The sequence below is a fragment of the Anguilla anguilla genome, chromosome 2 (genome assembly GCF_013347855.1).
Source record: "Anguilla anguilla isolate fAngAng1 chromosome 2, fAngAng1.pri, whole genome shotgun sequence".
In the NCBI taxonomy this organism is placed as follows: domain Eukaryota; kingdom Metazoa; phylum Chordata; class Actinopteri; order Anguilliformes; family Anguillidae; genus Anguilla; species Anguilla anguilla.
In genome coordinates, this window is record NC_049202.1 from 9,791,970 (window position 1) to 9,819,950 (window position 27,981).

The 27,981-nt window shown below is 45.7% G+C and overlaps 1 protein-coding gene across 5 annotated transcripts; it reads left to right on the plus strand.

Annotated features, from left to right (window-relative positions):
* Positions 1 to 186: 186 nt before the first annotated feature.
* Positions 187 to 27,965, plus strand: rtn4a (reticulon 4a). 5 transcript variants are annotated; one of them, XM_035403888.1, is made up of 9 exons: positions 187 to 820; positions 7,653 to 7,709; positions 8,983 to 10,467; positions 21,410 to 21,617; positions 21,860 to 21,998; positions 24,856 to 24,925; positions 25,103 to 25,149; positions 25,451 to 25,509; positions 26,846 to 27,965. In XM_035403888.1, exons 1-9 carry the CDS (start codon positions 391 to 393, stop codon positions 26,886 to 26,888), a joined length of 2,538 nt encoding a protein of 845 aa, XP_035259779.1. In that variant the 5' UTR covers positions 187 to 390; the 3' UTR covers positions 26,889 to 27,965. The 5 variants fall into 5 exon arrangements, with proteins under 5 accessions (XP_035259779.1, XP_035259780.1, XP_035259781.1 ...); XM_035403889.1 differs by lacking the exon at positions 8,983 to 10,467 and having other exon boundaries at positions 192 to 820; XM_035403890.1 differs by lacking the exons at positions 7,653 to 7,709; positions 8,983 to 10,467 and having other exon boundaries at positions 193 to 820.
* Positions 27,966 to 27,981: the final 16 nt, after the last annotated feature.

Sequence of the window (27,981 nt, forward strand, 5' to 3'; positions counted from 1 at the left end):
TGCATCCAGGCTGTTTGCAAGCCTGTGGTTTATCCTGCTTTCTATTGGCTCGGTACAGAAATAGGCGTCATTAGTCTCGGCGATGGCTTTTTCAGTAGACGGGCAGAAGACCGCCTTTTAAACGTTCATTGGTAAAAAGGGACATCAGTCAAAATTGTGCTTTGCAGCAATTGGCTAACAAAGTGGTCTCTCGCGTTCCAGTTTTCTGCAGTGTGGCGCGTCGTTCTCTTTCTGCGGTCCAGTGGCAGTGTTTGCCCGTACAAAACCAGCCAGTTCAGTGCTGTCCAGTCTTGACAAAGAAAAGATCTGAAAACCACTGACGTTTATATTGTGAAGAGTAAGGATCAGGTTCTTATCCACATTTCGAAAGTCAGTTTGGAGGAGAATACGATGGAAGGATTTGATGACCAAATATCTTCCACGACACCCTCAAATGATGAACTTCTGCGGGGAACAGAGTATGGAACTGGGGATACCCATAAGTTATTCGAAGAAGCGGCCAGTTACCTTTTAGATAATAAAGAAAGTGTCACCAGTGACCCAATGGACGAGGACGATATCATAGATTTAGCCGGCGGGGCCCGGGCTGCAATTGAGAGCCACAAGGCCGCCATGTCACGCTTCGAGGATGCGCCCAAGTACACGAAATACTCGGATTTCCCCACATCAGATCCGGAGCCCGAAGCGGACCAAGATATGGGCAGCTTTGTGGATTCAACGGAAAAGCAGACAAAGCCAATGGGGGAGATTGCGGAGACGGAAACACCTAAAACCGAACCAAGAAATCCGACCAAAGAGTCATCTTCGGGAACATCCTCATGTGAGTAACTCTATTACTAGCCGTTAGCTAAACCGTTTCTTATCTACAATCAGCAGTCAGCATATCTATGGGGGAAAACAGGAGGTTAGAGGCTTAACGTTACAGTGCGCACCACGGTTGCAGATATTTAATCAATTTCAGCCAGGCTGGTCAACTGTTGGTTGGCTTTTACTTGACACTGAGTATTTTGCTACATGTCATGTAAACATCAACTTAAAGTTACCGTAAAATGCATATTTAAGTAGCTATGGCTATTTTGCTGCCTTCCTTTTTAGTGTTGGTAGTAGTTGTGGGCACGCATCCACACGAGCCATCTAGCTTCCATTAGCGTTATAACCAATGTATTTGTTGATGCGGGAGCACGGAGCTACAGACAGAAAGTGGCCAGCTAGCCAGACCACCTACCGTTACCTGGGTAAACATCATCATTGGATGCGTTATCTGATCTGAGATTAGTTAATTTAGCTGATGTGACATGAGTTTGGCCAGCTAAGACACAGCGTACACGACTAGATGAGCAGACACCCAAGATGGGCGCCTATGTTGGAGACACATGCTTCTGTATGGCACGGTGAAAGACTGCGTCTTTGTGCCAGTATTATTGGCTAACATGAGCAACACGACATATTTCCCCATTTCTGGTGGACCGTGTGCTAGTTATCTACGTTGTAGTACAGGCTATGAGGAGGGTACGTCGGTTATATATCCTGGGCCCTGCAGGTGATAAAAATGATGTGATGAGAACACCTTATGTTATACCAACGTTAACTTGCTAGCTGTCCAAAAATTAGGTGAAATGTTCGCACCAGGAAGCCGTTTTTTTTCTTGGATGATTCTGTTGACATTCAGTATATCATAAATGTCCACTTCTTAGAATAAATCCCAATACATCCTTACTTCAACTCCCAGAAAACAGAGAGTCAGATGTTGTCTAGCTGTACGTTAAGGACTTCATATTGGGTGAAACAGACAAGCTTTTTTCCTCCCTCAAATCGAAGATGGTCAGCCAGCTAACGTTATACGTTACGCATAGCTTTTCTTCTCCACTTTATAATGTAGGAATAAAATAAAAATATTTTTTCATTTTTTAATTGGGTAGCTAGTGGTCTTTTTAATTTTAAAACGGTCTAAAGTATTATTAAACGGATACATTTTGCGTGTAAATCACGCACCAGACAGGCTCACACTAATGCTAATGCTAACTGTCAGTGACAGTGCATTCATGGGCGCGGTTGGAGAGGCCTGTGGCTTCTGACAGACGGGTCCAAACATCGCAGTGAAATTGGCCCGGTTACTCGGCAGATTAGATTTTATATGGTGCATTTGGGTTGTGTTATGGTGTCTCACACACAACTAATAATTATTGTTATACAAATAAGGCTTTCCGTTGTGGTTGACATACTGCACGTTGTGAATAGGACGCGCATGCTGTGATGCTGTTTGCGGAACACCGACTTGGGCTGTAATGTAGTAAGAGTAAGGCTGTGTAATCTGAGGGTGAGCATAGTTGGATTAAAGAAAGGAGGGGCTTGTGGGTCTTCGTCTGAGCCATGCTGTTGACGGCTCCCTGAACCCATATTCCGTTTGCTTGCGTTCTTTATACATTACAGTCATAACTGTATTGTTGGAGAATAAAACAGATGTTTTGTGTGTAAGGAAGATAGGCGCGGCATACGTTCAGAACGTGTTGAAGGAGAAATGAGGTCTTCGGTAAATGTTCTATACGCACACACCTTGTCAAAATACTCTAGGGATACCAAGTAAGGATTTATACAACTAGGGCAGAATTTTTGTATTTCCTCGGGATGGCACCCATTGATTTGTGTCTGATGTCATAGTCTCGTGAGAGCAGTGGCATCCCCCTTTCAAAATGACCATAATGCATTAACACAAAGAACACCCTTTTGTGCAAATGCATTTAAAGTGAACTCATTTTATGTCTATTTTCAGCAAATGAACTGCTTGCTATTCATGTTTAAAATTCACCTGTAAAACGTCTGTATTCGTAAGTAGAATAGGACTTCTGATCTAGGGCCAGTTTTTCAGTTTTAGCTCATAATGGATAAGGGTAGATATGGACTGGGAAACTGACCCTAGACCTAGAAATTTCAGAATTTCCTGCTCTGAAATTCCTAATGGGCCCGGAAGCAGTTGCACACAAAAGACGACTCTTCAGGTGGAGGATGTAACAGCACCAGTGTAAAAGCAATATGAGCACTTGTACATAAACTCCTACATTTTTAGATATTGTATAAATTGCTACAGTGCAGAGGTCAGTAACTTGGGGCCTGCGTGTTTATTTGTGGAATAGCCAGGCTGGCATTGATATGTTTTCCCCCTTTGTTCGCTGCTTAATAGCTGATGTCATTGTTTATTTGCTCCGTTGGTCAGCCCTGTTTCTAAGGGCTAAAATGAACATGACTGTGGACCGCACCAGTCCCTGTCCCTGTCTCTGCTGTGAGCATGGCGGCGGTGAGTGGTGAGTGTTGGTGGAACACCTGTTTGAAACAGCGGTCCAGTTCACAGACAGCCGGATGCCACAGACCTGCTTTAGCTTCCTGGTGGGGGGAGGGAGACGAGGGGGTTTGTGGCCCGGCAGCGGTGGCGGCATTACCCAATATGACGGTTTGCATCTCTGCTGAAGGAGTCTCACCTTCTGTGCTGTCACAGGGAGTGGTGGGGGTGTGACAGGGCTCCAAGGGCCCCGCCTTGATTGGGAGTCGCCCACACCTGACACATGTATTTGTGCCGGGTAAGAGTCCATTCAGCACCGGTCCAGAGTTGGAGTATCACACGGTCTAGTACGTCCTGTTTCTGGTCTCCTAGCAGATTAGATTTATTTATGATAAAGACGCGAATTTGACATTTTGAGTGACGTAAATTGTAGAGATGGAATCTTTTGAGACGAGTTTAGGATTTAATCACTGATCGGTGGGCCCCTGAGGGGGGTGGGCAGGAGGGGGGGGAGGGGGGGGGGGGGGGGCTCAGGGGAGGTGTGTTGAGGCACGGCTCAGCGTCTGAAAGTAGGGCAAGGAGATTACCTGGGAGAAATGTGATCTGTGGTTTCTGTGCTTGCTTGTCGTACATTTAAAGTGAGGTACAGTTGCCTTTTAAGACACTTCAAGGCTATGTTAAGATGAATTTGAAGAATAGCAGCATGGCCAGAGGGACTTCAAAACTGCCCAAATTATCAGTGAGCTCTGTATTTAGGGACTACTGGTATGAGGTAGTTTCATACACATTAAAGCGTGTGTGGTGCTGTCGAGAGGGCATGCTGGCATTGCCCTGTTGGACGTGAATGTTACCAGGCTGGGGCATCTTCGGGGTGGTTTGGTGGTGGCACAGCTGTTGGATGTGAAAGACGTTTAAATGGTTGTAAATGTGCGTATGCTCGTAGCATGTTTTACAGTTTCTCCCTCCTTCCTGTTTTGCAGTTTAAGAGGTGGATCCAGGCCTGCCGTAGCTTGGAAACCACCCCCCCCCTTCCCCCTCCCACCATCTTCTTTAACTGCCAGGCATGTCTGACTGCGTGGTTTCCTCCATCTTGTCGCTTCTGTTGTCTGCTGTGCGTGGCTTTTTTGCGTGAAGTGGATCTCGGCCACATGCTCTGATACAGCTGCCAGTCTCCCCTCGACCTCCTGAGTCATGGTGGCACAGCGTTTATGAGCTCCATGGTGAGGTTTGAATTCTCTGGAATGGTTTTACGTGGTGCTGTAGGCTTGGACTTTTGACTTCTAACAAATCTGTTCAAAATTGTCCTTTGCTTAAAGACAGCCTCACTTCTCCGGCTAGTGACCAAGGGCGCTGTGAGTTTGAGTAGATTAACACTGTCAGATACGTCTGCACTGTTTCCGGGAATATTCTTCACCATTAAACCAGTGAAAGCATATAGCTGTAGGCAGTATAATTTGCTCATTGTCTGGCTGTATGGAGCATTTATTACTCAGCATTTGGACATAATGCTGCCTCACAGTAAATGGACAGCATGCTTATTTCTTCTTACATATATTGTTCATGTCTTATTGTGTGGTTTATACCTTTGTCCCACTAAAAAATAAAAACTCTCAGATTGTGTTGTAATAAATTTATGTCAGTTTTCATCTCTGGTGAGTCATGAGCTTGTTGACCTTTGACATAACTCCAAAGCTTTCACTCACAGCCACTGGAATGATTGTGAAACGCTGGTTTTAGGCAATTAGATTACATTGCACGAAACCAATTTCACAAACTGTACCTTTGGATGCTCTGGGGAGAGAGAGAGGGAGAGTGAGTATCTGGATGTGAGACTAGGGATGTCTGTTTTGGCTTGTGAAATGTGGTGAATAATTGTTGGATTTGGGTTGGGGTTAGACCTGTTAAATGTGCTGAGTAATCTGTAGGATTAGGGTTAGTATTAGGCCTAAAACATTTTCTGTGTAATCTCTAGGATTAGGGTTAGACTTCAGGCCTGTGAAAGATTCTGAATGATCTCTAGGATTAGGGTTAGGGGTAAACCTATGAAATTTTCTGAATAATCTGTAGGATTAGGGTTGGGGTTCGGCCGGTGAAATGTGCTGAGTAATCTGTGGGATTAGGGCTAGGGTTAGGCTGATTACATTTTTTGAATAATCTGCAGGATTAGGGTTAGGCCTGTGTACTGTTCACCCATTTTAAGTGCATTAGGGGTTTTGTTTAAGAATCATGATTAATTAGACTGTCCTTTGCTACCACTAACATTTGCACTTTTGTGACTGTTTTCAGGCGCTATTATGCAGAATTGGAATTTAGATAAGAGGTAACTCAGCTCTATGAGGAGAAAAATTGTACAATGATTGAAATCAAACTGTTGATCATTTGATAGTTTTTTTTCTACGTAGCCTAGGCTACATTGCATAATTCATTTCATAATTAAGTGTATCCTAAATTGTCCAGTGGAGAGGACTAAATTGTGCATGTCATTTTTATATATTTGCGATGGCACTTGAAATGAAACCTCAAATTGTATAATGTGGATTTTGTCTGTCTGTGTGTTTAATTTGAATAAAGTTTTCCAGTGTAAAGACCTGCCTTTGAAATGGAAAATTTATGCTCTGCAGGAATTTGGTCTGTTACTAGTTTTAAATATAGGTTGCTTAGTGATAATCTGTTACTGGTTTTAAATAGGCTAAAGGTTGGTGAATAAATTCATCTTACTGGTTTTAAACCAGATTCAATAATGGTTTTGGCAGTTCAGCACAATTTCTTGCAAAATCTGCATATAGGCCAAGTGGATGATCCTTGAGTATCTTATGGTGGTTTCTTTGACCTTTGAACCTGATGGTGATGTTAGTGAGTCGTTGGCCTGTGAACATTTTTTTCCTGTCAGCCAGGTCCCTCATGGCTGAAATGTAGGTTGTAGTTCAGTCTGCATGAGCCACTGCTTAAGCTGAGTCTATGACAAAAACTCTTGGTTCTTTTACCCCACTTGAGTGGCTCCCAGTTTCAGTGACATCATTTGGCTTGTTCAGTGTGTGTCAGTGAAAAAGTATGACCTTCATATGTTTGCTGTTGCAAAATGTACTAGGTCAGACGGTGCTGACAGCGATCGGTTTTCTAATGGTCACAAGCCTCACAAGTGCACTATTTCCTGTCGTGGATTTATCTCTCTGGTTTACTGTCATGTGAACTAAGACTAAAATTATCTGTAATGTGCGAAACTGAATTCTGTGGCACTTGGCTTGTGTAGCAGACACATTAGGAAGTCTGAATTGTGCTCCTTGGAAATGAATAGTCATCCACTCAGAATAGCTGTGTTAGAGATAAGCCCTGCATTGTCATATTGGGAGTTTATGGGGTGCTGTACCATTGTCATAAAGACCTTAGTCATGTCTATTAGTGTTATGACAGTGCAGTCGCACCTTCAGTTAGTGGCTAATAAATGTCTGGAGGGGAATGGCTCTTTCAGGAAATACATAAATCCACTCTGAGTCAGAGCAGTGCACCTTTCGCTTGGTCTCCTGTGTTCTTTTTTATTGCATTTATTAATCTGGCAGACTGGTATTCATGTCCGGAACAGTTAAAAAGAATAATGTAGTATTGTCTAATAATGTAATATTGGTTATTAATGAATCTCAGGCACCCCACCTCTACAGTGGTAGATGCACAGCTGTGAACTGCCTGTTGCTGCCGTGTTTTTGTCTGTTTTCTCCTGGATTTGAGTGTACGTCAGACTCAGTCCTGCTTATTTTACTCCAAGCCTGGTTGGTTAGGACGAACGTGTACTTCAAGCCTGATTGGTTGGCTGGCTGATGTACTCCACACCTGATTGGTTGGGAGGCTAGTGTACTCCACACCTCATTGGTCGGGAGGCTGGTGTATCTCTCTAAACTCCCACAGCCCACTTTAGCCAACAGAGAGGCATCAGCCTTGTTGTCTCCAACAAAGGTCCCCAACTGAGACAGCTATTGCAAATAAGGTGATGTCATAATCTGTATCTGACATTTCTGTGCTCACTGAATCCTCTGAATTCTGCCTGATCTGCTGCTATCCATCTCCGCTACATCTACTTTAATTACCAGGTGAACACACTAGGGAACATGCTGAAATTCTCAGTGTACTCATGATCATTACTTGCTTGGTAACTAACCCACACCTGGTCCTCTGGACCCCAGTGTGTGTGCTGGTTTACCTCCCAGTTGACTGAGCTGCTCTACAGCAAAACATTCTCTCAGAACTGAATTGGGTTCGCCTGCAGAGAGAAAGTTTAATTCTGTCACCAGTCGTTTAATGTTGTCATGGGGCTCTGGGGTTTTCCCACTTCGGCAGCTGTCAGGGTGCTGGTTTACTGAGCTCATCTCTCTTTTTTGCTTTTCAGATGAATCCTTTTTTTCTTCTTCTGCTCCATCTCAGCCTCTGATGCAATCCTCTGCAGGCAAGTTCCTTCTGCTGGCCCTTACCTGTCCTTTACTTAGCCTACCTATTTGTTAATTACCTGTCCTCACCTCCTGCATATTCCTTAACCTGTCCTTTCCTCATTTGTCCCCTAACAACCTAGGGTTGTTTTCTGCATGGGTAGAGCTTGTAACCTGTTCTGTGTAGTGTAGTACAGTGTCTCCCTGTCCTCTTTGACTGTTGTGCATTTCTATGTGCATGCTGCAGTGTCTGTTGCAAACTAATTTCCCATCCTTGAACCCTTATCTTTGTGCAGTTAATGAACTGCACGTTGACTTAATTAAATGAGCAGAAACTTAAAATGTGCTTGCAGACTGTGGTTTATCTGGGATTTCCCCCTTCACTGACCATCCATGCTTTTCATTTGGTGGTACCATTGGCCGTTTTTGCAACGCTGTTCATTTCAAGAAGTGCCTGACGGTTTGGGGGTGGAAACCCCTGAATGATATAGTCTGCAATGATTAAACTTGAGGTTGTGTTTGTGGGCAGTGGTGGGAATCCCTGTTTTAGATTTGATGTCTTATGTGACCCAAGTAAGTTACTTTTTGGTAGTGAAATGTGTTCACGTGTGGTATTTTCCTTTCTGTCTGTGGGCACAGAGGTCAGAATTCAACCCATGGGGAGGGCGGAGGGCGATGGCTCCCATCACGGAACTGTTGCGCCTGTCTCCCCTATCTCTCCTCTTCATTCTCCCGATTCCTTGGAGGAGCTCTCTCTGTCTGACAGCCCCAATCAAGCCCCCTTTACAGCTGTGCCATTTGGCTCTGGCCCAGTGCCAAATACTGGAGCCTTCTCCCAAAAATTAGTCCAGGACGAGCCTCTGGGCGAAGAAGGGAGAATGTTTGAATGTAAAACTTGGGCTGACAACCTAAATGTCAAATCAGGCCTTGATATTGATTATCGTGAAGCTTCAAGAGGGCCAAGCAAAGAGGGCTTGAAGGCGGCTACCTACTCTCACATAGAAAGCGCTAATGTCCTGAGCTCTGTGTTTACCGCAAGGGTAGATCTTGGGTCCAAGGTGGATCAGGCAAAGTCGATGCTCTGTGACGACAGTGGAGTTGCCTCCTCACCAGACGAGAAGCTAGGCAGTTCAGTGGGGTCTCAGGAGGACGGGAGAATGGATAGCGATAAGGAAGGGTTTGATAAAGTCTTGGGATCAGGGGAATCCGCTGGATCCACTCCTACTCGGTCACCCATAAACCAAAACCTTACCACTGAACCTTACATTACATATGCCTCCTCTAACCCAACAGTGAAATCAGAGGCAACGTACCTGGACTCAGAGGACAACATCAAGGCAAAGGACACATCGTCTCACAGCCTTTTCACTTCTAAAATGTCTTGGTACGAAACCGAATCGCTGACTAGTAAGGCTGACCCAGACGAGGATAGCTTCCTGCTTGAAATTAAGAATTCAGCCTCCACAAAGAATCCTTTCCAGGGCTTTTCCCCCATTAGCCATTCTGGGGGTGGCTTTTCTCAGTATGGCGAGATAGGGTCTGACAGTAGGGCAGTAAAGATGTCTGAAAGCCCCACACCAGATTTAGTGCAGTACGCACACGATGACCTGCAAGATGATATTCCAGCAAAGCACACAGAAGAGACACACTTTGACCTGGTTCACAAGGGCTCTGACTCTGTCATGGACCCATCCCATCCCTCAGTACCTCTTTCAGCATCTCCTAAGGAGCCTGAGGACTCCCCTGCCCAGCCTTCTCTTCCAGATATCCTAGAGTCCTCACCTTTAAGCTCCGGTAAGCAGGACTCTGATTTATCAGAAGGAAGCTCTGATTCTGATCATAGTCCAGTTCAGACAATACGGAGAAAGACGCACCATGTTCCTGTCACTCATTCTGCAACGAACCCGTTTGCCTTTGATGCCGACACCAAGATTTCAGCGTTGAAGGACAAGACTGTGGAAACCGGAGCAAAGGGAGCGGAAATGGCGGGACATGCCATTTTGCCAGGCCTCGACCAGACCTTTGGGTCATTTGATCTGGTGAAGGAAGTGGACAGACATGAATCTGCGCCGTACATGAACCTGCAAACCAGCGTAGCGTCAAAAGCAGCTCCTGAAGAATACGACTCTGACAGCCCCAACACAGATTCATTGTCTCCGGTTTTGGAAGCTATGGCGAAAAATCCAGCAAGTTTTCAAGTGGAGGCCGAGAGGAAGACTGAGGAGTCCCAAGTGCCACCAACCAAGCAGGCCAAGGAATTTTTTGGAGGCAGAATGATTGTAGATGAGCCAGAAGCAAGTGAAGAAGAAGGCTTTGAGCAGGAAGTCTCCTCAGAGGAGTTTGAGATTATAGAAAGACCCCCTAAGGGCAGCATTGACGAGTTTGTAGAAAAACTGGATCATTCAAAGTTTGCAAAGGCACCAGACATGGGTGCAGATGAGGATGATGAAGACGTGCTGTCTACTTTCAGCCAGGGAAAGGCAGTTGCAGACACAGGGTCAGAGTCCCGCAAAGCCGACTCACGCGAAAGCTCCTACACCCTGTTATCCCAACCATCGTCCACTGCTTCTCCTGAGATGTTTGGCGCGGAGCTGGGAAACCCCTTCGCTCCCGCACGCCCAATCAAAGAGGCCGCTCCTTCATCGCAAACCCCTCTCGCCCTCTTCGCCGAAGAGGCGCCTAAGAAGGCCGCTCCAAGTCAAGAGAAGGGGGAGAAGATTGAGGCCCTCCCCGATGTGTCTACAGCCACAGGGCTGCCAGACCTGGGAGTGGAAGCAGGTAAATGCAGCATGGATGTCCTCCATTTTGTTCGGCACATGATCATCCCCTCATCATCCTGGAGTCATCTCCATCACTCATTTCTTTTGGCACCTTTTTTGGATTGATTTTGTTGCCCCGTGCATGTGGGCTGATCAACTTGCACCTTTTCAAAAACTGCATGTTTATGTTTGTGTGTTGACTGCGGTCTTTCCGTATTGGTTATCTTTTTAAACATTTGCATGATGGTTGTTCCTGTGATGTTTTCCACACATGTGAATAGCTTAATAAGGACAAGCATGCATTGCCTTCAATGATGTTTGTCTTTAATTATGATTTTTTGCTAATATGATCTGAAATCATTTAGAATTTTGTGGCTCAAACATTCTCTGAAGCGTGTGTACTCCAGCTGTTGCACATGTGGAAAACCCATCCGTAAAACTGCAGGTTCTCATCCATATTTGGTGAATTCCCCATTGCCTGCACATATTTATTTGGTTTTATTCCAGTTTGTTAAACATGAATCTCTAGGTGTAGGTAAGTACTGAAGAAATTTGGATTTATGGAGGAAAAAGTTGCAGTGATAATAAGATGTTGTAAGACATTTGATTTCACCAATATAATTTTTTATTTTAATATAAATTGTATTTACACAAGACACAAGAGCCCTGAAGTGTAACACCAGTCCACGGTGAGATGGCACATTTATGGTACTTCCACAATGTCATTTGAAAGTATGAATTTATCACTAGTCATGTAAGATGTGTGTCTTCCTTGGAACTATTGAAATGAAGTTACAGGAAACCCACTCCATATTTTAAGTTTTTAAAAAAATTTAAATCAAACATTGGTTTTTTTGGTTGTGTATCTCAGGGTTTGTAGAAGCAATGCCACTTCACTTGTAAATTAGACCCCAGTAACCTATGTCGGCTGGCAGAAATGATTGGGTTAATTCAATAATTATGAGCAGACGTTTGGCATAAAGGCAGTTAGGTTATGTCAGATATAGATGGGAATAAACACACAAATAATATCCTGAATTATGAAATTCTTAAGAATCGCAACCAATGTTCTTTGCTTTGTGCGTATATTTAGGGAGACTGAGTTACAGGATTTGCTGTGCTGTTCACTGAGAGAGAAGAGGCCAGGCCTGTGTACTGACCCCTCTTACAGATGGGCGTTGCTCATAGTGCTGCACTGAAAGCGGTCCATTGAGCCGAACTCTGGCCCCGGCACCACAGAGACCAGCAGAAGCCGAGCAGCTGCCATGTTTTGATTCACTTCAAAAGAATTTGCCAGGGCGGAATGCGATTATCTCCGTTCCCCCTCGCCCGCCAGGAGCCTCGGCTGGAGGCTGCCAAATTGAGACCCGAGGTCTGGGATGGTTCCTCTCCCCGGGGCCGTTCCCATCAGACCTGTTTCTCGGCCTTATTAAGCCCTGGCTTTTCATGTCACGTCAACCCAAATCTAATCACTCTCCCCGTTAGGTAGTCTGGCATTGCACCAGCTCTCTGTGGTTCTGGTCTCGAACCCAGACGGTCAGGTTATGAGAGAGCTCGAGATGGCTGCTCCCCGCCCTCTGGGAATGGCACTTCTCACAGCAGCGACAGGTACACCAGGGCCGTACCAGACACTGGTTACTAGGGTTGGGTAGTGAAACCCGGTACTGCTATGGAACCGTGTTACTGTACGACTGGTGCCTACCATCCCCAATCACAACGCAGATATAGGTGTCACATGCCTTCACTAGCTAACGTTACACTTGCTCTCTCGATCCAGGGACAGCTGTCGTTAGCTAGCTAATGTTAAAATGGCGAAAGCAAAACAGTGTGAATTATAAGTATGAAGCATAATTTAAACAATTGAAACAATTAAATGGTTCATTTCTTTGCCATAAAAAAAGATGCTCTTTAATGTAATTTGCTCTTTATTTTAAAGAAGGTATCAGTTTATCAGTATCAGCAAAATAATACCCGTCCCTGTACATGGTGAGGGTTGGGTGATTTTGTGGCTCTGAGCTGCGTTATAGCTGCGAGATGAAGGTTTCCCACACAAGGCTGCAGTGATCTGACTCATACCTCTAAAATCCTGATAACTGAGCTCACCTACTTCAGGTGGCCTTACTGAGGCATTTACCTGCAGTGAGACTGTTGCAGGTGTGGTACGGTCTCTGATCTCTAACCTCTAATACAACCGTAGCAGACAAACATGCATTTGTATATTTGGAGTGAATATGAACTGAATTACTCAAATGATCAGAATATGTGGATATTACAGCATGTAAGATGCTAAATTGCTATGAAGATGGTATTGATGACATTTCTGCCATATCAAGAACTGAAACTGATAGTGTTACAAAAATGAGTTGTTAACCACAGGGACATATGTTCTCATGTCGTTTCCCCCTAATATAACAGATTATACAGCTGCAGAAACATGTTAAAGCTAATGTAATGGATCACAGAACAATGCTATGATATGGGATTTGGGAAATTCTGCATCCCAAGGTGAGCCCACACAATTGTAATTGATCTCTCAGTGTAGGGTCATTTCCTGCTGTGATGCAACCTAATTTCTCATTATTGGGTCATTTCCTGTCGTGATGTGGCCTAATCTATCATTGTCGGATCATTTCCTGTAGTGATGTGGCCTACTCTCTCATTGTAGGGTCGCTTCCTCTTGTGATGTGGCCTAATCTCTCATTGTAGGGTCATTTCCTGTTGTGAATTGGCCTAAACTCTCATTTCCTGCTGTGATGTGGCCTACTCTCTCTGTGTGGGGTCATTTCCTGTAGTGAAGTTGCCTAATCTCTCATTGTAGGGTCGCTTCCTCTTGTGATGTTGCCTTTGCAGAAGTGGGGCTGTTCCTTTCCTAGCAGCTGCCACCCCCCCCCCCCCCCCTCCTTTCTATTCTCAGGGTCTCGAGACAGAGGGATGCTTCCAAAGTCCCTTTGGCTGTGGGACTAACCGTGATGAGAGAGCGAAGTGTGTTTGCAGTGACTTTGCAGTCTGGCCGTACGGCACATGGCCACTGATTAAAATGTAACTGCTCATAACAGAGACTGGCAGAGAGATGTGCCAGAGGAGACGCGTCGCTAGAAACTGTTTTACAGAAGTGCCACCCCAGCTCCGCAGTCCTAATGTTCAAACCCTAGCCCCGGGGGCACGGTGCGGTTTGCAGGGTTTCATATTTCTCGTACGGGTGGAAGCCTTACCGCGCCAGCGCAGAAACGGAGAGCATTCTTTCTCGAATGGAACTCGGAACACATTAACCCATACAAATGAATTCCAGCCGCGGCTCGCGATCCAGGCGCTGCACGGAATTCTTTGCCAGAATGGAATTCCACAGTTAAGCGTCTTTACATGGGGATGCTTCCAGTCAATTTGTGCCGAGTCTGCGGAGCTTTTATTCGTTTGAAGTGCCGTTCGCAGGCAAGACCGCACGGCTCTTTGGTCTAGAATATCACAGCCTCTGCTGGTTGTTATTGAAGCACACAGTGGTCCTGATTCTGAAAACAAGGCCGGGATCATTAGAACAGCATCCTTATTTACACAGAAATTTACTGCATGTTTTTTGAAGGACTTTTGCAAGTATATTAGCTGATGCAGTTGCTTTTCATCCATGTGAGCTGTATTTTGAGTACTGTGTAGGCTTCTTAATCAGATCCAGGTAAAAGTGGAGATTTGGAGCATTTGAAACAATAGGCTACCCTCCTCTGTGCCACCCGCACCCTGCCAAATATGATGGATGGAGTATTGTACATTTTAGTTCTACAGATAGCAGAGAACAGTTGGGATTTGAGTGGTTAAACGGTACCTCACCAATGAAGCATCAACTGCAATTCTAAATATATAGTCTGCGTATAAATAAAATGGAATCGCATTTTGATTTTCCACCAGAGCGGATGCTAATGCACATGGAAACCTCGTACGCCGTCCCCAGAAATAAATGTGTGAAATCGGAGAGCTCATATTTGTGTCTCAGCCGAGTCGCGTGTGATGGCACGACTCTTCTCTCATTCATTATAAATGAATCAGTGACACAGGAGAAAAACCGGGGGGTAGCTGACGAAATCCTAAAGACTGCCATTGCAACACTGGGCCACTGAAGCGTGATAACCAATCCAAACAGTCCCGCCTAATCCGTTTACCTTAAAAGGCCACACGCTTTCTATTTTGGACATCCGTCGACTGTGCATATAGCCTATCTTGTTTGAATTTTTTTATTTATTTACGACTTGTCTTCTGTTCGATCTGAATTCATATTATCAATGAGGATACAGTGTCATTGTAACTTGGAGGTGAACCTTGACCCTGTTTTTCATTGGTGCACATTGACAGTCTCGCCTGTTGGTTGACAAACTGATGTGACTACTCAATTAAATTCAGTTCCTTTTTACCTTTCCAAGTAATACAAATTAGGATTCACGTCATGAAACAGTTCGTGAATCCAGAAGGAGACGCATTAAATTAACTGGGGAATTGTGCACAATGATTGGTCGAATGAATAACCCATACTTGTTCTGCGGATGAAGCCTGTGAAAAGACGTGTGGCTGATCCTCTAGAATTTACTCTTCTAAGAGTGCGGGGCCCTCTAGTGGCCATAGCAAACCTCAGTTGCATCAGACATCTCTCTTCTTTTTTTGCTTGTGAATTACGGGCTTCATGAAGGTTATTTTGTTTCTGAGGTACATTGCGATTGATGTGTGCACTGGAAAATATCTGTGAATGGACTGGATGAGTTTGATTCAATCCTGTTACAGTTTACTGTAGTCACACCACACATTTTAGGCAAGAGGTCATCAGCTTGTGGTCTAGTTCTTTGTGAGATTTCTCTGCTGTTCACACAGTAGTTGCTACACATCGGCCTTCTGTAACTCTTCAATGAGGAAATGATGTAGGGGAAGCTGCTTGAGCTGAATCACAGTTCAACTGAATTCTTAATGTTTCTGTTTGATCAGTTTCACATTGAGATTCGCCATAAACAATGTTGCTGGGCATCAAGTGTGAGACAGAAATTTCAGAAACATCCAACTACAAACAAAAGAAAGTGCTAAAAGAGACCCATTATGTTGCAGTTTAGAGAATGTTTTCTTCTGTGGCTTAATTAGTGAAGTCAGGACAGTGTGAGCATTAGGCTACATCTCCCTAGTGTGTGTGTCTGTGTATGTGTGTGTGTGTTTGTGGGTGTGAGAGACTGTGAGAGAGCAAGTGAGGGAGGAAGCAAAGGAGGAGGAGGAGAGGGAGGAGAAAGGGAGAGACCAACAGAGAGAGAGAGTGAAAGGGAGGGGGGGTGGGGAGATAGAGAGAGGGAGGGAAACGGAGAGCAATAAAGAGAGTGAGATAAAGAGAGGGAGAGAGATAAAGAGAGGGAGCAGGGCGAGCTCTGGCATTGCGTCACTCCGCCGTGTGGCTCTTAGACAGTCAGCTGACCGGAGCCCCACACCAGCACAGCACCAGCGCAGCTCCACACCAGCACAGCACCAGCGCAGCTCCACACCAGCACAGCACCAGCGCAGCTCCACACCAGCACAGCACCAGTGCAGCTCCACACCAGCGCAGCACGGCCGCGATCTGCCTTCGTTCCTCACCGGGGAGTCCGCCCGTTCCGCCCTGGGGCTGCGAGCGCGAGACACCGCAGCCTCCCCCCTCCTCCTCCTCCTCCTCCTCCTCCCGCGCCTCCTCCGCCCGGCCAGGAGCCGTCCTGGACTGCTTCTCTGATCCCCCCCGCAGCTGAGCGTCGCCGGCTCCTCCAACGCGAGCCATGGAACAGCAGCCTCCCAAAAGCTGGAGAGACCAGGGTACCTGTCCCCCCCCCCCCGCTTTCATCTCCACGGCAACCCCCCCGCGACCGATCGGGGGGACTCGCCCGGCGGCGGCTCTTCGGCCGCTGCAGCAGACGCGCGCTCCTCGAAGTTGAAATCGCGGTCGTAAAAGTCGCGCAGTTCGCCGTTGCTGTACGCGCGGGTGTGCAGGTATGCGACAGCGCAGGTGTTTTCTGCTGGGGATTCGCTTTGCGTACGCAGCGGGGGTATTTTTCTGCGTGTGCGTGTGTGTGTGCGTTTGTGTGTGTATGTGCATGCATGCGTACTTGTGTGTGTGTGTGTGCGTGCGTGCTTGTGTGTGTGTGTGTGCGTGCGTGCTTGTGTGTGCGCGCGTGCATGGTGCGTGATTAGTGCCCTTTGGACAGGGTGTTCTCGTGTCAGAGAGGCTGCAGATTTATGCTGGACGCTGCAGAGGCTAAACGAGGTGCTGTAACTGACTGACTGAATAATTCACGCGTCTTTTTAGCTTAATAAGCACTTTAGGGCTCAATCGGGGAGAACGTTCCCTCTGGAATCTACTAGGGAAAAAAAAAACTTTCTCCTACAGTAATACAGTTTCAGGCCTGCAGGTATGCAAATATATGAACTGTCTTTTAGATTAGATGTAAAATTTGAATAGCCTTTCTAAGCCTCTGAGCTGTAATAAAAACTGAATAAAATTAGAGGCTGGTGGTGAAGCTCTTTCTGCCATCTACAAGCAGGTTTTTGCAGAGAGATTGGGGTGCAGCGTTGGGGTATAGCAATGGAGTCCCAGGAGAGCAGAGTTTTGCCCAGAGATTGGGGTACAGTGTTGGGATAGTGCCCTCTGCATGCTGACCTGGGGATTGATTAGGGCTGAGTTGGGGTCCCCTCTGCATGCTGACCTGGGGATTGATTAGGGCTGAGTTGGGGTCTCCTCTGCATGCTGACCAGGGGCTTGATTAGGGCTGAGTTGGGGTCCCCTCTGCATGCTGACCAGGGGCTTGATTAGGGCTGAGTTGGGGTCCCCTCTGCAGGCTGCACTGGGGCTTGATTAGGGCTGAGTTGGGGTCCCCTCTGCATGCTGCGCTGGGGCTTGATTAGGGCTGAGTTGGGGTCCCCTCTGCATGCTGCGCTGGGGCTTGATTAGGGCTGAGTTGGGGTCCCCTCTGCATGCTGCGCTGGGGCTTGATTAGGGCTGAGTTGGGGTCCCCTCTGCATGCTGTGCTGGGGCTTGATAAGGGCTGAGTTGGGGTCCCCTCTGCATGCTGCGCTGGGGCTTGATTAGGGCTGAGTTATGGCTGCAGCAGCAGCCGCTCCGCAGGGCGCTGGTCGCAGGAACTGCTGTCGCAACATTTCAGAGAGCCTGAGCACGTCTGAGTCCAGGGCTAAGGGCGAACAGAGCACTGTGCTAAGGGTTACTGCGGGACTGAGGAACACTGGAAAACAATACCTAAACCATGTGTGTGTGTGTGTGTGAGGGGGAGAGACAGAGGAAATGAGTGCGTTGGAAGAATAGAGCCATAGAGAGGGTGCTTGTGTTGGAGAGACAGGGAGAGAAAGAGAGAGTGTGAGAGTGTTAGAGAGGGAGAGAAGGAGAGAGAGGATCCACTGCAGACACACGGCAGAGTTTAGGGCCGTGTCTCAGGGAAAGGAGTGTAGCTGCGTCCTGAGGAAGCTCCTAAGCTGAAACCTTAAGTACATAGAACATACAGACCCTGACTGTTTTCTAATGTACCAGCGAATCTATTAGAAGTGAGGATCTATGAAACGTCTACTGTCTGTTCTTTCTGGGTACCTGTAGGTTAGTTCCCCCTCATATTACATAGGGGTGTATCCATCATGCCTACCCACAATGCACTTTAGTCTGATAGGAATGGAAGAGCACATAAAACTAATGTGTTCATATCATATGCTGTAAGCCTCATGAGTGAGCTTTTTATATATGAATTTTTCTGCCTAACCACAAGTTTGGTATGAGATGTTTAAAAATATTAGACTATATTCGTAAACTATATGATGGCTATAATTTGTGTTTCTGTTTGAACCCGGTTAAGGTAATAGGATAGTTATCAATATTAAGCTAAAAAGAGTGTACTTGTGTGTGTGTGTGTGTGTGTGTGTGTGTGTGTCACTGCTAAAGCTTGTAATGGTCTAACCATGTAGTTTGATGAGCACATTACATGTATCATTAGAACGACGAACCCACCTCCTTTCTTTTGAGTCGCTGATTTTATTTACCTGGAAGTATAGTTGGATCGATGCGCCAGGATTTGGGAGTGAGCACAGTTTGAATGACAGGAGAGTGCGGTTTTTTTAGCCGCACATTCCGCCCCGCATACCGCGATCCGGCCCGCTGTCATTGTGCCGCTCTGAGCCCTACCGTCCAAACAGCCAGTGAAACTACGGTGGAAGACCAAAGCGCACGCAAAGAAAGCCCAATTTCTCTGAGCTCTATAGACCCAGCTGAAGCCAGGACCCCGCCTGCCTTCTTTTCGCTGTGGAGCTGCTGAATGCGAGCGACCACAAGATGGATGCCAAGCGTGGTTGGTCATTTTCATCTGTCCTTTGTGTGTGTGTGTTTGCGGCGGCGATGTCTGCGCTGCCGTCGCGTTAGGTTCGCATTTGACAGCTGTGCTTTTCTTGTAAATTTACGGGAGGTCGGAGTGTGCCAGATCCAGTGGATGGACTGCCTGTCGGTTAGCTCGCAGGCTCGCAGTCTGCTTTTGTAATGGGCCAGTCAGCCCGGTCATATCGTAACGCAGCGCGTTGGAGCTAGGGCTGACAAAGAGATAGGCATGACAGGCATGGCTGCCTCATATCAGAACTGTACATGCAGGTGTCTGAACAATAACGCGATTCAGTTTGACGTGACCAGCGCCCAAATGACGGGGCCATGCTGTTTTTATATGATATTAGCGTGCAAATCGCTTGCTCATTCTAGCTAGCCAGCTTGCTTGCAGACGGCAAACGTTGGATGAGGTCGCCAAATTGCGATATTTAGGCTATAGGGTACTACATGCATCCGTACGGCAACGAAACCCATGAGATACAAAGCCGATGGAAATATTTATTTTATATGTCAATTGGTTTTACATAATATGGGATTTACTGTGCAACAAAACAAAAACAGGTTTTAAACGCTAGCTTTGGCATAACAGTACAGCCACTTGGCTAGCTTGTCAGTTATCGTTCTACCCCCCGCGGCGATTGTTTATTTGCCTTAGTAAATGTGTGTGTTACTGCACCCTGAATTTTAGCTACACTCAAAAGCGCACCCTTAACGAGCTTATGTCCCTCTTGTGTAATTTAGAGACTGTAGTAGCGCCGTAATGTTTCCGGAATTTGTGGATCTACGACACATTTTCTTGGTATTGTTTTTCCTAACAGCTAGCTATAGATTTTTGGTGTTGACTTTAATGTCTAGATTATTCGCTGTTACGGTGTTGCATGGGTATGGGCGTGGAACAGTCTAGACGCCTACGTTTAATAAAGCGCTACTTAATTTGTCTGAAAATAAATCACGAGGCAGAAAAAGGTCCTGCGATGCTGCTGTGTTTCTAAAGCGGTTTGAAAACTCGCCTTGCACAGGCAATAGATATATAAAAGTAAATATGACTCCCTATATTTATAATTACGCACGAGCCTGAAACGGATGTTATCGGTTTAACGTGGGTTCTGTGTTGGAAAGGCCGGATGCTTTTGTCACGGCTCGGTCAGGTCCAGGAGGAATCTGGCATTTGGTAATGCTGCTCGTGCATTCCTTATCGTTTTATATTGCATGAATTCAGCAGACGCTCATATGCAGAACGACTCAGAATCTGAGAGAGCATAAATGGAGCCACATGGGGTTTAACCCAGGCTAAAAACACGTCCTGGTCATCAGCAGTGCACATGCTACATCTTTAATTAAAGTTCTAATGTAGGTAACCATGCCATTCAAAATCATGGCGTATACAATCACACAAAACATTGTGTCTCTCACTGAATATTCATACACACTGTCCGCAGTATTGTGTTAGTGTAGGCAGAAAAATACCGTCAAATGTGAGCTTCACCGAGGAGAAGGTCTGTTGTGTGTGTATATATAGAGCTGTGGATACGTGCGCTCTGCGCGGTCAGCTTTGTTCTGCAGAGCGTTGTTGTTACTCATTTTTGGGTGAAGGGCTGCTTGTTTAACCCTCTACAGCTCAGTGTCTATTTTGGTCTTTTCAAAAGCTTTGGCACGAGCTGTCTGAGTTATGCTGTGAACAACAACAATAATTATAACAAATAAGAGACACGTTAGTATCCCTGCTATTAATGTTATGTTTTTATTAATAATAAAACAATAAAAAACACCTGAGTCATTCCAGGGGAAATGGACCAGGCTGTTGGGCCTGTTACTCAGCGTCCCTTAATTTTTAATATACATATTCCTTGCCTGTCTGTTAAGACTAAAACTGAAGCTAGAGCTCCCGATACCAAATAGTTATTGAGAAATAAATGGTCAATGATTATCCAAAATGGCCGCCTTTTACCAAAGCTACATTTCAGATGGAAAAATGGGGCTAAAAATCTCATTCTTTTTACAAGGGCCACCAAAAGACGTAATTCATACTTAAAAACAAGTCATCTATGTAAAATAATGGTTAGAAATATATTCTGGTGATACATCTCCCCAATTGTTTATTATTACAAATTCTACCAGGGGTAATACCTGTGTAATTTTTGCATGTGATTCAGCGCTGAAGCCTGTTTAGATGTGGGACATGCTCTGTGATATCGGCCCTGGCGGCTTGTCTGTGGCCTTCTCAGAGCATACGTTCGGAGGTTTACTTTGTACCTGCCTGTGGATGGCCTTATCTCTCGGTTTTGGCTAATGTTTGTCTCTCGGTTTAATATCTGACTATACTCTCTCAGCGTTGGTTCTCTTTAAGCCCAATAGGAAGGATTTAGTGAAGCAACCTTCCCTTTATTCTTATAAAGAAGCATGTCATTTTTACACCGCAGATTGGCATTTTTCAACCATTTAATTTCTTATTTTCATCATCATCATCTCCTTCATCGTCATTGTCATGCATGCCAGCTGCTGTCGTGAGGGAGGTTTTGGGAACCCCCTTTCGACAGCGGCTCTTCCCCGCGCAGCCCTGCTCCGCTCTGACTCGTCCTCCTTTCCCTCCTCCTCTTCCTCCTGGCAGTGGTGGACCTCCTGTACTGGCGGGATGTGAAGAAGTCGGGCGTGGTGTTTGGGACCAGCCTGTTCCTGCTCCTCTCTCTCACCCTCTGCAGCATCGTTAGCATCTGCTCCTACGCCACCCTGGCTCTGCTCTCTGTCACCGTCACCTTCAGGATATACAAGGGCATCCTGCAGGCCGTCCAGAAGTCTGAGGAGGGCCACCCCTTCAAGTGAGTCCTCTTACTGCCCCTCATTACTGACCCTCACACTCTACTGCCCCTCACATTCTACTGCCCCTCATTACTCTGCCATATACTCTGCTGCCCCTGGAGGTTTAACTCTAGTCCTGGAGGGCTGCATTTGTGTGTATGCGGTGAGTGAGGTGTGTATTTGTTGGTGCAGATTTGGGAGTGTGTATTTGGGGTGGGTATTTGGGGGCGCAGTCTGAGACTCCCTGCTGCTCTCTCTGCAGGGCCGTTCTGGACCAGGATGTGGCGCTGTCTCAGGACCTGGTTCACAAGTACAGTGACCTGGTTCTGGGCCGGATCAACTACGCCCTGCGTGAACTGCGCCGCCTCTTTCTGGTGGAGGACCTGGTGGACTCCCTGAAGGTGAGGATAAGTGTGTGCGTGTGTGTGTGTGTGTGTGCGTGTGCGCGCGTGTGTGTGTGTGCGTGCGTGTGTGCGATAATATTACTGTGTGAGTTTGGTTAGTCTGGGGGGCCGCAGTTCAGTGCACAAACGGCCTTTTGTGGGATGGGGGGGGGGGGGCAGCTGGGGGGGAGGTTTGGAGAGCCTGAAGGGAATCCTGTGGAACTCGTGGAACAGAGGAGTTGCCTACATACCTATTCAGCTCTCACAGAACCTGCAGACCCAGTCGGCCCTCTCAGAACCTACAAGACCTGTCCAGCTGTCTAGGAACCTACAGACCCGTCCAGCTCTTAAATAATTTAGTATGGGTATTCATATCTGTACCTGCATCTAAAGGTCAGCATTAATGTCATAATGATGCTGAAGGCTTCTGTATTTTTCTGTGCTTCTGAGTTTTGTCAAAAGAAACGTATTGGCACAAATTACATCACAAATTAGCATTTAAGCCTTATTTGGCTGAACAAGTGCTGCAGCAGAGCAGGCTGATTATGCTGCTATAATTTTGCTTTGTATAAATGGCATTAAAAAAAAAAATTAATCCCATCATAAAGACAACATGAAAACACCACAGTCTTTTGAATTTGCACAATAAAATGCAAGTGCATAAAGTGCATTCTTGTGTACTGGTCGAAAAACAGGAGCTGAGCAGTTCTACTTTGAGATTATTTGAGATCAGGTTTTTTTCAGTCCCCCCTGAACCTGTGTGCTTTTACCGTGAAGCTGTGGGGTTTGCTAGCCTCTGCTTGTGTTCCGCACCTTTGGAAATACGGATTCCAGCGAGCGGCAGGGCTGCCATTGTGCTGGGCTATGTTTAGCCTACAGCTGTTGGCGTTCGGAGCAGAGGCCTGGGTCTGTCCTGCTGTAATCAGAGCTGCTTCCTTTGTGTGGTAATGCCACACGAGAACTCCAGTGCCTGTTGTCATGGTGAATTAACGACAGCCGCTGTGGGAGAAATGCCAGCTGATTTTTATTTTTTGTATCATTATTCAATAAATGACTTGTGCATTCTTTAATAGTTCTGTTTGTTGGCTGTGATTGTGCGCCATGGTGCTTATATTGGATGGATATTGTGGATATTGGAGCGCAAACTCATATGTTTACTGGTTAATTGTCATTAGGAGCTCCATGTTTGTCTCTCAGAAATGTTTAAAAGAAATTATGTAAAAGGAACAGAATGATGATGTCACGAGAGGACAGACCTGTGATTGGATCTGCTGTGGTTCTGGTGTGACTGAGATGCAGGTTTGTGCCAGATGCAAAGGCTCTGTTTAGGTGTGCTCGGAGAAGTTTACTGCTGCAGCACGGCTGAGCGCTCTGTGTTTCTGATGCAGTGTGGAGTGTGAAATAGGAAATGATGGCTGAACGTGGTGTCAACTTCCTGCTGTTATGCGCCCTGTTCGAACCCTGGTTCGACTGATCTGACACCTGTTGGAGCTAGGCCATCACTCCATTTATTGGTGTGATGATGTCACCGGAGGTCGCCTGATTGGGCCTAGATGCAAGAGAGGACAGTGAGGCTCTCTGGCTGTAAGCTCCTGTCCGGTCAGGCACAGCCGGCTTCATTTTTAACGGTAACTAGACCAGCTGCGTTCCTCTTGCGGTCCAGGAAGCACCTGCACAAGCTGTAGAAATGAGTCATTTTTTTCCAAACCTTTACAAAACAGCAGGTGAACCGAAACACCTGCTGAAAGAATCCATTCCAGTCTTATATGGCTCATCTCCAGAATACCCGTCGTCTTGGCAACCAAGCTCTTGCTGCTGTCTTGGTTAAGATGTCTGTTTGCATTGGGAAAACACAGCCTGATTGCTTCTGAAGGAGTTTTGCTAAGGAGCCTTTTTTATGTATTGCTGCCATCTTGGCCCAATCTATCTAGGAAACAACATTTTTTAAAGTCTCAGTCATACTTTCTGGAGAAGGATAAGTTAATTTTATATAAAACTGTCCTTTATTGCCAATGTCATTGCCAACAGTCCAATTGAAAGGGCTGCATTGCATAAGATACAAATAAGGAATGCTATGGATGGGAGGTGCTATCAAAAGTGGGAGGGGCTCCAGGAAGGCTGGAGGGGCAACAGAGAACAGGGGAGGGGCTACAGAGAGAAAGGTACAGCTGCTACAGATTTAGGGGGAGGAGCTACAGAGAGACTGCTTTGGGAGAACCCGTTGACCTTTTTGGAAGGACGACCCCTGCCAGACTGGGATAAATAAGTCAGCTGGTGGCTGTGGCTAGTTTAGCGATATCTTTAGATCCCAGTTCGCAGATTGAGAGCGTGCTCTGTTAATATGCCCCCCCCCCCCACACGCTCACTGCAGTAAAGGCTTTCTGGGCTGTGGGCCCGTGTGCCGGTGTTGGTCCAACTCATGGAAGGCATGCAGCTAACCTGGAACATGGAATTTTTCCACACAGTGTTCTAGACTGTTCTTTGCTTGCTTGTGTGCATTTGGTTAGTGCGTGCATGCGTGCGTTATTTAATTCCATGCAGTAATGTAGCCTTAAAATATATTTGCTTCCTAGCTGCTTAGAATTACTATGAAAACACAATCTAAATATATCCAATGGATTTATTGCTTCCTTTTATCATCTGAGTATTGTTAAGTCGCACATGCAAACACTGAATAATGTAGAATGTTTTTTGTACTCTTTGCAGTGAGCAGTGTATTTGCTCTGTGTAATGCGATGTTGCAGCATGTTTTTCCTGGGTAATGCGATGTTGCAGCGTGTTTGCCCTGGGTAACGTGATGCTGCCGCATGTTTACTGTGGGGGAAAATGCTGTCATCTCTGCGGTGGTTAAACATGAGTCTGTCTCCCTCTGCAGTTTGCTGTGCTGATGTGGATCCTTACCTACGTTGGTGCCTTGTTCAATGGATTAACTCTGCTTATCCTGGGTAAGAACCACCACCACTTCCATGTTCTCTCAGATTACTCTATCTCCACTTTATCTGTTTGTGTGTCCTTCGCTGTAGCCCCTCAGACAAGTGCATGCGCTGTCCTCTCAGCCACATGATGTTGATATCAGCATAAAATTTATTTATTTATTTTTGTGACTTTTCTTTTTCTCCTAGGTCTGATTTCTGCTTTCAGCTTGCCGGTTTTCTATGAAAAATACCAGGTATGTTGTAGAACCCGACTCTGTTAAACCATTGCGATCACCAGGCAAAGAAGCAGCAAAGGGATTAGCCGCTGCTGTGAAATCTGGCATTAAGATTAACCTGGTCTGTAGGCTTAATCCCAAAGCGCGATGGTGGCGGCAACGGCAGCTGCTGTTTAAAAAGGCAGTTTTGGGTCGGCTGCTGGTTCCTTTAGCCGTACAAATATCAATGTTATGACTAATTACGTAAAGGTTTGTATTAGTTATGTATTCCATATTAATTATATAAAGATTCATATTGTTTTCCTTTCCATCTCTGCAGACACAGATTGACCATTACTGTGGGCTGGTGAACAACCAAGTCAAAGATATTGTTGTAAAGTAAGTATTCTCTTCCACATGTTGGATGCCAGTGTTCTTGTGAGTCGTAGCTGAAGCTGGGTAATGATTCGTTGTGTATGTGCACAGCGTTTGTGTGATACGTTTCTTAATCCTTTACTCCCCATCTGAAAGTCCCACTTGCTAACTGACATGAAAGTAAATACCCTGGTTTCAAAAGGACCTTTCTTAGACTTCGTCTCTTCATCTGACAGGGGAGAAGTTTATTAGCCTGTATCTGGGTGGGGATGTGTGTAATCTGAATTCTGAATCTCATTTGTGAGAGAAAAGCACCACTTGTCCTTGAGGTGAGGTGGGGTTTTATTATGTGCAGCACTGCAGAGTCAAACACTTCATAAGTGATATGGATCTCTGGAGTCCGTTTTGCGGGTATGATTATATGATTATTGGCTTCATGACCAGCTTCAAGCAATAAAATCCTGTCTTCGTGCTGCAAGCTGGTTGCTTAGTGATGCAGACTGTAGGTTGCTTAGTCACTGCAGGCTGCTTAGTCACTGCACGTTGCTAAGTGGTGCAGACAGCAGGTTTCTTAGTGATGCAGACAGCAGGTTGCTTAGTGATGCAGACCACAGGTTGTTTAGCGATGCTGACTGCAGGTTGCTTAGCGATAATGACTGCAGGTTGCTTAGTGATGCAGACTGCGGGTTGTTTAGTGACTGCAGGTTGCTTAGTGATGCCGACTGCAGGTTGCTTAGTGACTGCTGGTTGCTTAGTTATGCAGACTGCAGGTTAATTGGCATGGGGCTGCAGGTTAATTGGCATGGAGCTGCATCTCCACTGTAAACATAAATAAGGGAGTGTAGCATTAGTTAGCTGCTCAACCTGCCTGGCTGCTTGTGTCATGATTTTTAAACATGTTCTGTATTTACTGATATTCTGAGATTATTTATTACGGATTATGTAAAATACTGCAGTTTTTGTACATGAGAAATGCAGGATGTGTTGCTGGGATAAATATAGTTTCTCACTCTGGCCTGAGTAGTTTGGCCATGATTTTCAAACGCCTGTAAAACTGGCCAGCACAGCTGAAGCTGCGACAGGTAGGAGCCACAGTGCCCCCCCAGGTATGCAGAGGTACTGTATAAATGTCTGCTTCACAAAGCATACTGAGGCTAGAGTAAAACTGGTAATATATTTACGTAAGTTCTTGCTGGTCTTCAATAAGAATGTTCTTAAATTTCATACCTCAGACCAATGCTCTCATTTCAATTCAATTTCAATCTCTCCCTCTCTCCCCCCCCCTTCTCTCTCTCTCTCTCTCTCCCCCCCTTCTCTCTCTCTCCCTCCCTCTTTCCCTCTCTCTCTGTCCCCCCACCAGGATCCAGGATAAAGTTCCCGGGATGAAGCGGAAGCCGGAGTGAGGATGCACGGCTTGGGGGCGGGGCTGGGCTGAGTGGGTGGGCGGGGCTGGGCTGAGTGGGAGGAGCTAGGGGGTCAGCGCCAGTGACATTGCAGTGTAAAATTTCTTTCCAGTTTAGCAGCCATTTAGTGTCATTGGAAACTTAACTCTCCTTAACCTGTCATTGGTTTTCCCGGCTCCAGTATTTTATACAGCACATTAAATTAGATCTAATTCTTATTTATCTTGTTTGAAACACTGGTTTGTATTTACAATGTTAAAAACAAACACATACTGACACGTACAGAAACACATGCAAACTCACATTACACACATTACACACATTACATACACACACACACACACACTCACACAGGAGCCAATATGATTTGAGAAATTAGCAGGGACCTGTTTGGGTTTGTTTTATGTTAAGGGAAATTATGGTGGAGGTGGAGTTGGTTGTTTTCTTGTGTTTTACCCACGGTTTGTATGATCTCATGAGGACTGGTGGTGTTTTATATCATTTTTTATTTTAAAAGAGGGACTAAACTTACAAGATGAGATGGTACCATCGTGGCAAAAAAAAGTATAGATTTTTTGGTATGATAAAAATAAAGTAGTGCTATTGTGATTTTACCGTTTTATCGATTGACTCTGACTACGTAGTGGTTCACTAAGACCTTCTAGCTTTCTTGGTGTTCTGGAGCTGATCTCTGAATAGCTCCTTGGCGCCTCGTGCTTTTCTGTATTTCTAGACACATTTAGCATTTTTAAGAGGGGGAAAAAGTGCAAACATTTTACTGTGATCGTTGTTTTCATCTCATTGCCGCTGCCTAGTCGAAAACTCTGGAGGAACACGTTTACAAATCGACTTTAAAAGAAAAAAAAAAACAAGAAAACCCCCCCGCTCTTTGTTCTCTGTGGGCCAATAATCTTCAGCCGCAAAAACTATGTAACCTGGAAACTTCAAGCATTTGTTTGTTATGCAAGTTAATTGTGAATGAAACTTCATGCAATTGTGCTGAATTCTGCTCAGAACTCTGTGGAATGCATTGTGAAATGTAATAAACAAATACAAATAAAGCTTATAGACGAACTACAGCGCTGCCCTCTGC

What these genes read in the sequence shown, in the direction of transcription:
- rtn4a (XM_035403888.1), top strand. Translation starts at nt 391, where the DNA reads ATGGAAGGATTTGATGACCAAATATCTTCCACGACACCCTCAAATGAT. An exon ending in ATCTTCGGGAACATCCTCAT is followed by an intron (nt 821 to 7,652) that starts GTGAGTAACTCT and finishes TTTGCTTTTCAG; the next exon opens with ATGAATCCTTTTTTTCTTCT. An exon ending in AGACCTGGGAGTGGAAGCAG is followed by an intron (nt 10,468 to 21,409) that starts GTAAATGCAGCA and finishes TCCTCCTGGCAG; the next exon opens with TGGTGGACCTCCTGTACTGG.